At 33.4% G+C, this 10905-nt stretch overlaps 1 protein-coding gene and 1 long non-coding RNA gene across 2 annotated transcripts in view; one reads left to right on the top strand and one right to left on the bottom strand.

The window, feature by feature from the left end:
• LOC132904423 (uncharacterized) overlaps positions 1–10905 on the bottom strand; it is a 33392-nt gene that overhangs the window by 20684 nt on the left and 1803 nt on the right. The window lies entirely within an intron of this gene.
• On the top strand, positions 4042–7578 carry LOC106131819 (protein singles bar). Its single transcript, XM_013331031.2, has 4 exons — positions 4042–4744; positions 5221–5403; positions 5798–5938; positions 7037–7578. The coding sequence occupies exons 1-4, from the start codon at positions 4598–4600 to the stop codon at positions 7112–7114; spliced, it is 549 nt and encodes a 182-aa protein (XP_013186485.1). The 5' UTR covers positions 4042–4597; the 3' UTR covers positions 7115–7578.

A 10905-nucleotide genomic window follows, 5' to 3' on the forward strand; every position in this document is an offset into this window, starting at 1 on the left:
CAAAAGTGGTTGGTTCGATTCAACAACGTTTCTTGACTGGTTTAACACCATAATTGTGCCTTGGGCACGAAAACTAGAAGGTCCAAAGGTCGTGATTGGCGATAACCTTTCCAGCCACATCAATTCGGAAGTCATAGAATTGTGTGAAAAATATAATATTCGATTTGTCCTTCTGCCACCAAATTCGACTCATCTGACTCAACCGCTGGATGTAGCGTTCTTTGGCCCCTTGAAAAAGGTTTGGCGAAAAATTTTAACTACTTACAAGATAGAAAATCCGAAGCAAGCAGGGCTTAATAAGTCTCATTTTCCACCTCTACTTGCAAAGGTGATGGATGAAGTTAACATGACAAAGAAAGAAAATGTTGTGAGTGGATTTAGAGCGACAGGTATTGTTCCATTCAATCCTCAACAAGTGTATAAGAAAATTCCCGAATGTCTTCCAGATGAGACCATTTTTTCTGTGGATCAAACATTACTTGATTATTTGAAAGAAAACAGAAAACCAAATGAAATAAAAAGAGGGAGAAACAAAAAGTTAAATGTCCAGCCAGGAAAATCAATCACTACATCAGAGCTTAATCAAGTTGAAACGGACAACAAAAAACAAAAGAAAAATAGATTAGAAAAAGAAGCAAAAACTAAAGAAGACTTAGACCTAATAGTATCTGAAGAAGGATATATACCTGATGCTAGAATGACACGTAAAACCCAGATAAAATCCAAAGAAAAAACACTTGATACAAAAATTGATGAGTTCAGTGGGAAACTATCGGCTATCCAAGTAAAAATTTGTGGAAATTTAAGCGGAGATGATATTTCACATGATGAACATTCAATTGAATTAGACGAAGCAACTATAGACCAAATTAAGCGACGAAAGCGCTCTTTAAAAGAAAAAAACTTACAAAATACAAAACCGGCAAAAAAATGCAAGCACATTGGGTCGACCACCACAGAAGATTCAGAATATAGTGTTCACAGTGAAATAGAAATATATGACTTAGAAGATTTAGATGATGAGACTGATTATGATGTAAAAAAAAGAATAGACATAATTGAATGCAGAATATTTGATGAAATTGCAAAAATAGAATACATGGAAAACAATAATGACACAGATAAATATCAAATAAAGCAGAATAAAATTGAGACAGATCTAGAAAAACAAAATAATGATGAAGAAGATCAAATAAACACAGAAAAAGAGACAGCAAACTTAGAGGATAAACAAGAGAAACAAGATAACACAGAAAATGAAACTGCGGAAGAAGAACAAAAAGACACAAAAAAGAAAAAAGAAATGACAGGCAATGATTACACAGAGAAAGAAACAGAGAGTGAAACTAAGAAAGAAAAAGAGAAGAATGCAAAAAATTTTAATGATCCCACAGAGAAACAGAAAGAAATAGAAAATGGCTTTGAGACAGGACAACAGAAATATACAAAAAAGAAAATCACACAAAATGATACTGAGACTAAGAATTATATAAATAAAAATGAATTTTTAAAGACAAAAGTGGGTGAATCAGAAGAGAAAAAGATAAAAGTACAGAAAAAGATCGAGAATGATGGAGTTAGCTGGGCTGAAGGAGACACAATCTTAGCAAGATATTATTCACGAAAATGGAAGTATTTCGTCGGCATAATCAAGCATGTTAATAGACATGAAAAAAAATATTCAGTTTCGTACTATAAAATAACACGCATGAAGGATGGTATTCTGTTTGTTATGCCTAAAAAAGCGGATGAAGATAATTATCTGCCAGAAGATTCTATAGTAAAATCTGTTCAATTATTACAAATATCAGAATATCCTGAAAAATATGTTCTTATGAACGAGGAAGATAATATTTATTTTGATTAAATTTTAATTGGTTTTGTCCTCTGTAAGTCGTGCCATTTAATCTTCGAACCCTATAGTTTTTAAGATTAATTTTTTTAAGGCCATTTGTCACAATTTTGAATTTTATGTTGAAGTTAATTTTTCAGAAAGTCTTTATTAATTTATAAGTAAAAGAGATTAAGACTGTTTTACTATTAATTTTTGTACTTAAGAAGTACAAAAATGTGCAATTTTTATATTCACTTTTAATTTAACAATAAAGAAACAAAAGTATTTTTGTTGTTTTTCATTTACATACGTATTGCTTTCCCCTTTTTCAAAATAATAATCTTATGTATCTAATATATCTAATTATATTGCAGAAAAAAATGTTTACTTGTTCCCGTTTTTTGACAGCCCTATGAGTCAAATCATATTTGTATGTAAACTGCAATGAATCCTTTGGCAACTTTACCTGTTGATAGTGTTACCACTTTTTAACATATTTTTCTTCTTTTCTGGTTTAGTTTAAATAACTCGGCCGAATTTATTGTCATCTTTGCCTAGGGAATTATTTTGTACGCAATAATAACGGAATACAATGCATAGGTAAAGTTACCAAAAATGTGTCAATTTTACCCACGTTCTTAATTTACGGCTACAGCTTAAATTAGTTAGTTTTGTGTAATATAAACAGCAAAAAACGTCAGACAAAGGCATAATAAGTGTTTAGAAAAAGTTTCATATCTTTGCGTCTAATAGACAAAAAAGTACATAGATTTCTTTCTAAAAATATGGTAATGTTGCCACATTTTACGGTAACTGAAACTTTTGTTATTTCCTGTAAAAAGAAATAAAATGCATTGATTTGCCTTCTAGAAAATAACAAGACAAATTGAACTCAGAAGCAGAGTAAATATTACTACGTGTGTGTGTTTCCTATGCCATTGTAAATTTATTCTGAGACTGCATTCATTTGACGTCTTTTAATTTAAAGAGTATGGATAGTAATATCATATTTTAAAAATATCATTTCCACGAATTATTTGTTTTTTTTTTAATTAATGATATGTAATTATTAAATTATTTTTAGATATAACTTTTTGTAGAAATACTTATCCTAGTCATGACGGTTTTTTATATATACATTTAATTTAATGTATCCTGAGAATGCAAATGTTTTATCGTTATATATTTTATACGATCTTGCAGACGATATAGTACGAGTATACTAGTTATATTAAATGAATTTAATAAAAAGATCTCTTCATAAATAGATACTAACTTAGATACTTATTTTATACCATAAAAATGTGTTAATACCAGTTTAAATCTTTTTCTTTCTGTTAGTATTGTTAGATCTATTTATGAACAGTAAAATGTGTTACTTTGTTATAATTGCAACAGTAACAAAATCAATTGGGTGACATTTTTCAATCCTTATTTTATTTCAGGTGCACTGAGATTTAAGATAAAGTATATTGATATTCTTATATTGCTGAAATAATTGTCTTCCCCTGCAAATTAAATTGCATTTATTAAGCGAATTTTGAATAACTATGATATTCTTTCTGTTTTACTGTCGATGACCATTTATGACAATTATTTTTGTAATGAACCTACTTAAAATAAAAAAATATTTTTACTTTCCTAATTTTCGCTGTTTTCTTTTTACACGAATAATTTAGTTAGTTAAAGGATAAGGAATAGGAGCCTCAAACTGACCAAGTTGCAGGAAAAGGTTAATGAATGCATGAACCAAAAAAACAAGAATGTTGTAGTCTCTGTCTGCCCCTATATAATTGTCGTTTCTGGCAGAGTGGAATAGGAACATTCCATATTCTATTTCATTTTTTTATTTATATCCTTTACGATGAAATTGCTACGAAATGTAGATTCAATTCAAGCCCTATTCATTCTTCGGCCTTTTGTTAATAACTCAGTGAAGTAGCGGTTGGTACATAATACATACTTTCCCAGGATAGAATCACGTAGCCAGGTACCCAAGTACCCAGGATGATAAAAGTATATACGTGTTCTTGTAACAAATACGGAAACTCGATGTTTACTCCATCTTATTATTCTTAACTATTAATCCAGAAGATACCGAAGGGAAAGGTTAACTGTGAAAAACAGAGAAACGCACGAATTATTCTAAAATGCCCAGTTTTTTCCTTTGACGTACAAAACCCTAAAAAGTGATAACTTTTTTAGTTTAGTTTAAAGCCTACATTTACGTTCCATGTTTACACATCCGCGATCCACAAATAGCAGGCGTGCCCTCCGCAATGATGTGGGGAACTGGGGACGTTGAAATAAGGTGACTATTTTTATCCTGCGCACACGCTGCGGATGAGCACGCGACAAACTTCAATTATTTTGTATTTCATCCTTGAACAGACAAGTACTTTGATACGATTGCCAGATAGCGCATAATAAAGTCTTTTTTTTTTACAAATATCGTGGTTTATAATTCATAAAAAATTTCTATACTTCACAGTAGTGTATTAAAATAATTGTAGTAGAAGGATGCCATTCTGTGTAATCTAATTTCAGTTCAGACGTTCTTCATCAATATTTAGGTATTGAGGTGGAAGTTCGCTGAACTCTGTGAACGTAGCGAATATATCTAAAAATATTGTGTTGTGGTGACTAACGCAGACTAAATGTTTTAAACTCTCTCGGCATACCGGTTTCCTGCCATTCATTCCTATTTGCCTGATCCATGCAGTATTCAGTAAGGATATTCTGAAGTTATTTGTTGTGTTTGATATGACTCGCGGACCGACGATAGTACGTGTGGCGCCGGGCGGCAGCGGTGGTGGTAGAGGCATCAAATGCTGTTGTTGTCGATGCTGCGAATGCATTAATTTTGGGTACCTCACCACTCAACATGGAGTTATTAAATTGGCAGAAGCTGTAAGTATACTTATGTCTAATGTAATGCACACATTTTATTCATTTCTTAGAAAGATTTCCTTAAGTGCTTTAAAACCCCACACCGTTAGGGCTACCGGGCTCCTTAAATTTGAATTTACATACATATAGTCACGTCTATACCCCTTGCGGTGTAAATAGACCCAGCAGTCTTGAAAAAACTGGACTTGAGCTGTATGGCTGAATGGTGGAATAAAGATTCAAATAGTGACTGGTTGCTAGCCCGTCGCCTACAAGAAGAATCCCAAGTTTATTAGCCATTTCCTTAGTCGTCTCTTACGACATCCTTTGAGAAGAATATCGAGTGGTCCTATTCTAAAGCGCCAGTACTTGTTCGGCACTACGAATAACTTATGTACATATTAATAACTCTCTTCATGCAAGCATCTGTTTAGGGTACTTTTGACTTAACCTTTCACCAGGACGTACGCAATGGTATGAATTAATCAAATTTTCAGATGTTGGGCGGCCTGTGCCAAAGTTTGCTGGTGAAATACGGCATGTCGGAGGCCAGTAGCATGGGCTCCGCGTTCCACGGGTTCCTCACCACGGCATCTGCCTGTCTGCTTACGACAGCCTTGCTCATCACCTGCTACGTGCTATCTTCAAACTCGCAGCAGTTAATCAGGCAGTCTATTTTTGTATGTATTTAATATTTTTCAGTTTGTACGATTTTTAAATGCTTTTTTCTACAAAGCTTAATCCTTACTAAGCTTTATATTTGTGTCAGACCGATTTTTTATATACTTAATTGCGGTGCATCTCTGTCTAATACAAACTATTTTATTAGACATTGTTCTTTACCTTTGCCTTTTTTGTAGATAATGTTAAGCTATTGTACCTTTTTACCTATATATCTTATGAGGAGAATAGAGCTTATTGGCTAAAGAATTGAAGGTATTTAAGCTCGATGGCTCAACGACAGAAATTATATTATTGCTCCTACATATATGTAATAAAGCTACGATTTCTAGATTAGTAGTTATTGTTCTTTATAAGAAGTTATATTAAATTATAGAAAATATTTATCTTCAGGAATGTCTCTTCAATGCAGTCGCTTGTTTCCTGTACCTGTCAGCCTCTTCGTACATGGGCGTGGCTGTGAACATCTACCTGTACCCACGATACGCTCTCGTCAATATGTACGCCGCCTATCCGGCGATGACTGCGGTTTATGTGAGTATATAAAAATATTTTTTTTTGTGTAAGAGGATTAAGTGCCGTGTGGTTCCCGGCACTATTACAAAAAAGAATAGGACCACTCCATCTCTTTCCCATGGATGTCGTAAAAGGCGACTAAGGGATAGGCTTATTAACTTAGGATTCCTCTTTTAGGCGATGGGCTAGCAACCTGTCACTATTTGAATCTCGGTTCTATCATTAAGCCAAATAGCTGAACGTGGCCATTCAGTCTTTTCAAGACTGTTGGCTCTGTCTACCCCGCAAGGGATATAGACGTGATCATATGTATGTATGTATGTATGTATGTAAGAGGATTAATGAAAAAATTATAACGATACTGACACAAATATTAAATAATACTTGTGTAATTTCCAAATATATATTTTAAGAGCCGTGTAGTACCCGGTAGAGAACCAGTCCATTTCTCTCCCATGGATGTCGCGAAAGGCGATTAAGGGAATGGTCACATGCAGCTTTTACTACATGTGATCCAACATGCATATGTTTCCCTGCAAAGGCTGTGGAGGTTACATGGGAGTAGCTCCTTGTTCAGGATCATAGTTAAAAGGAGCACCTCGGGCTCCTCTCTGGAGGATGTAACCCCCAGGCGGAAGAAGACTAACAAAAAGCACACATGAAAACAAATAATCATGAAATAGTAATTCGTAGCAAATGCGTAGCACAATGTAGCAAGAACGGCTACGACGCCTACGACTGCTACGAATGTAGATTCGTAGAAAGACTACTCATTGTTCCCGTGATTACGTTATTTATAGTAGAAATCCAATATTAATTGATAATAATTTTAACTGACAGTAAAAATCACTTGACGGTAGCGTACTAAATTATTGAAAAAAGTTTTTGCTTCTACAATTTAACTTACAATAATACAAAATGTTATCATATATTCAGATATAGTTAAATCTTCAAATTTTAAAGAATTTAATGAATGAAAGTAGGTACTAATCTATAACTTCAATAATAAAAAAATTGTTCGCTTTACAGTTTATTGAACTCTGTAATGAGGGATATTTATATAGAAATGTTTATGTAAAAATAAATTAAAAATAACGTGTTGTTTCTTTGTTTCAGTACATTGGGGTGATTGTTGGGATTCTACATGGAGTAGATGCGTATATATCGTACAAAGGCTTAAAAGGATATCGATGAACTTTTTAAATATGTATGTGATCTATGTATGTATTAACTTTACCATACAACCATAATTTGGTTTAAGTAATTTTTTTTACGATGATATTCTGTTGTATTAAGGGATTACTTTAAGTTATAAGCTTCCTAAATAATAAAACGAACGAAATCTTTTTTAGTAAAACAGTGAAATTTTAACACATTCGGACATCTAATCAAGTGTTCGTTCGTTAGAAAATGGATCCCATAAACATGTTTTAAATTCTTATATTTTAGATTGTTTCTTATTTTGATGGATATACTGATAGCTAAAAATAGAAAATACACAAGTAGAAATCTAAAGAGATCTTTAAGTAAAGTCATTCCAAGTATATTACGACGCCCTACTCTTATTTGTTCCAAATGCAACGATTCTGACATATAACCTCAGTGATAATTTTTCTAACTATAAGGTTAGACATATCCCTAATACTTAATCTTGTAAACGTAGCTCTTAAGAATATCTAAATATATATTTTTATTATTGACGTTTTATTTTTCACAACTGTTTAACATGCATTTATCTATTCCGTAATCTTTAAGTTGTGTACAGTAATACCCCGACTTACGCTACCCCGTCTTACGCGAATTCGGAGATACGCGGTTTTTCAATTTTGTTTGCCGCGCACATCGGCTCTCGCTCCGCCCACTCAGTGTTCAATTTGGGACAGGTTTAAACGTGTTCCGCGTGCTATTGTTTTACAGGCAAGTGCGTTTTACTTATAATCTCTAATTTTGTCTAGGAAATGAACCAGGGAGTCATTAAAACATTTAAAACTTACTACACAAGGCGGTCATTTGCACATCTACATGAAACTTTAAGACAGAACAAAAAGCTTTCTGTTAGATTTTAGTAAGCAATTCAATGTTTTAGATGTTGTAAGAATTACATATTGGACAATCTTGGAATGAGGTTTCACAAAAAACTCTCAGTGGTGTCTGGAAAAACCTGTGTCCATTTTTTTTCATCTCTGAAACCCAAGGAGACATCATTTCAGATCCTGAACAAATCGATAGCATAATAGAAGAAGTTGTTGATATCGCCAAGCAATTAAATTTAGAGCAAGACATTGAATAAACTGATTCGCTAGACACAGTTGAATCGGTAAATCAAATGACAATTGCAAACTTAACAGAAGGACTCAATTCAATTGAAAGGGGTTACAAAGTTAAGAAAAAATTGATTGTAATGAAGAACGCGTTTCTACAAAAAACGAGGAATAAAAAAAATACTGGTATGCTTCGAGGAAATTATACTTACGTGAAAAGAAGAAAAATTTAACTCGTTAGAATATATGAAGCCTTCGACATCAAAATAACTTTGGTTTTGCTTACTTTATTCATAACAATGTTTTTTTTATTATCCTACACTATATTTAACATTTTTCTTCTAAATTATTGTTTTCTTTACACTCTGGTCCCGATTAAACAACCTTTATATGTATTTATATGCAACGTTGAACCCCGACTTACGCGAATTCGACTTACACGGCAACCGCTCGGACCCACCTACCGCGTAAGTCCGGGGTATTACTGTATTCACATAAGTTCCATTCACCGATGGCCGTAGGCCTAATACCTGGATCAGACGCGTATCAGGTAACATAATAAATAAAATTCCTTAGCATTTAACTATTTCGTTTCATTGGTATTTCATTTTTACCGGGCTTCGCGGCGCTTTTAAGGAAGTACTTCATTATAAGGAATACACCTTCAGTGCAATAGTAGTGATCAGCAACGTTGATTCTAAAAAATATCAATATCCTAGTTTTGGTAGTGAAATGCATAAACTAAATTATTCGTTTCATTCTTGTTTCATTAAGTTGCGCCTAAAAATTGAATATAAGCAAATGAAAAGTAATGAAACTCTTTGCTCGGTTAGTGTTAGTGCTTTGGTAGGTGGGCTAATGTTGTCTCTGTTTCACAAGGTCACCACGGGTTCGAATCAGTTCGATTTTTTTTCTATAAATATAATATCCTTCTTCCTCCCTTTTTCTTTGCAAATTACAACTCGAAAACTAAAAGACGGACGGACAGAAGGTAGAGAAGTATATTGATGTTTGACTTTAGATTTAGACTTACATATATATGGGAGCAAATAACATTTTTCGTAGCACCTTCGCTTAAAATATTTTTTAATTGAAAATTTTATATTTAAGTTAATTGTTCTGTTATTTTTATGTAAGTAAATAAAAAAACAAATTAATTGCTTTACTGATTACTATGAATAACAGCTATCTGTAGATATACGAGTATGTTTATTATTATTTTTTTTATCGCGTACAGTACACTGCCGTGTGGTTTGGAATTGGAACACTTTGGAATAGAACCACTCCATATCTTTCCCATTAATGTCGTAAAAAGATGTGGATCTCGTAACACTTATAAGCTGAGATCCACAGATAATATAAAATACAGAACTAATAGCATTTAAATTTAATTTAAATGCCATTTATTTCTATTATATATGCCAGAAACTACACGTTGCTTTTTTACATACATACATATGATCACGTCTGTATCCCTAGCGGGGTAGACCGAGCCATCAGCCTTGAAAAGACTGATAGGCCGCGCTCAGCTCTCGCTCGCTCAAATATTGACAGGTTGCTAGTCCATCGCCTAAAAGAGGAATTCCAAGTTTATAAGCCTATCCCTTAGTCGCCTTTTACGACATCCATGGGAAAGAGATGAAGTGGCCATATTCTTTTTTGTAATGGTGCCGGGAACCACACGGTTCAATGCTTGGTTTTTTTACATCTTCATATAATGCATACGTACGCGTGTGTGCATCTTAGTAGCAGAAGGTAAAGGATTTTTTTTTTCTTGTAAGCTGAATGAAGATAGGTTTACGTACTACATATTGGTTAAGTTTTTATAGTCATCCGGACCATGGCCGTGCCTGGCACGAGTTGCGCGGCGCCGCCGTGGTATCGTCACACGCTGTAATGATAACGCAGCATCCATTGTATGACTTTTATAGTGGGTGGATTTACTCATTACAAACAAGATACTATAAGCGTTGATAGTACGGATTTACAGAATTTTATCAAAACTTTAATTGTTGATAATACCTATAAGGTAACATAGGCGGAAATGGTTTCTAATAACTTATTTAATTTTGGTATTATATTCTTATAAATTTGCGATTCTTTTTTTTGGCGATGGGCTTGCAACTTGTTACTATTTGAATCTCAATTCTATCATTAAACCAAACAGCTGAATGTGGTCTTTTCAAGACAGTTAGCTCTACTCCGCAAGAAACGTATAGACGTGATTATGTGTATGTATGGATGTAATTTAGGTATTAACACGAAATTTATTTACTACCTGAATCTCAATTCCCTTATGAAGAAATCCAGCAGAACGGGGCGTTTCAGTATTTTTAAGAGTGTGGCTCTGTCTACCCTGTAAGCATGTATGTATGTACAATATTGATTTATTACTAAAATAATCTTGAGAGAAAGTTAAACATTTTAAATATTAACATAATTTTATCGCTACGGAAAAGAAGATAATATTGGATTATGTAGATAATGTGTAATTTTGCGAAGTTTTAAATACATCATACTTTTATTTCCAGCACGCATATAGAATATGGGGTAGATCGATGTAGTTAAGCATAGGTAGGCATCATATAGCTCTTTGTTGGTTTGTAACTAATTCTGACTTTGTGCCCTATCTCAGAATTTTGAATATACTACGAATTATTCGAATGTTAAATTAAACACTTATGTACCTACCTATATTGAATTTGGTCAATAGATTTGATAACG

This window comes from Amyelois transitella, chromosome 5, assembly GCF_032362555.1.
Source record: "Amyelois transitella isolate CPQ chromosome 5, ilAmyTran1.1, whole genome shotgun sequence".
Lineage (NCBI taxonomy): Eukaryota > Metazoa > Arthropoda > Insecta > Lepidoptera > Pyralidae > Amyelois > Amyelois transitella.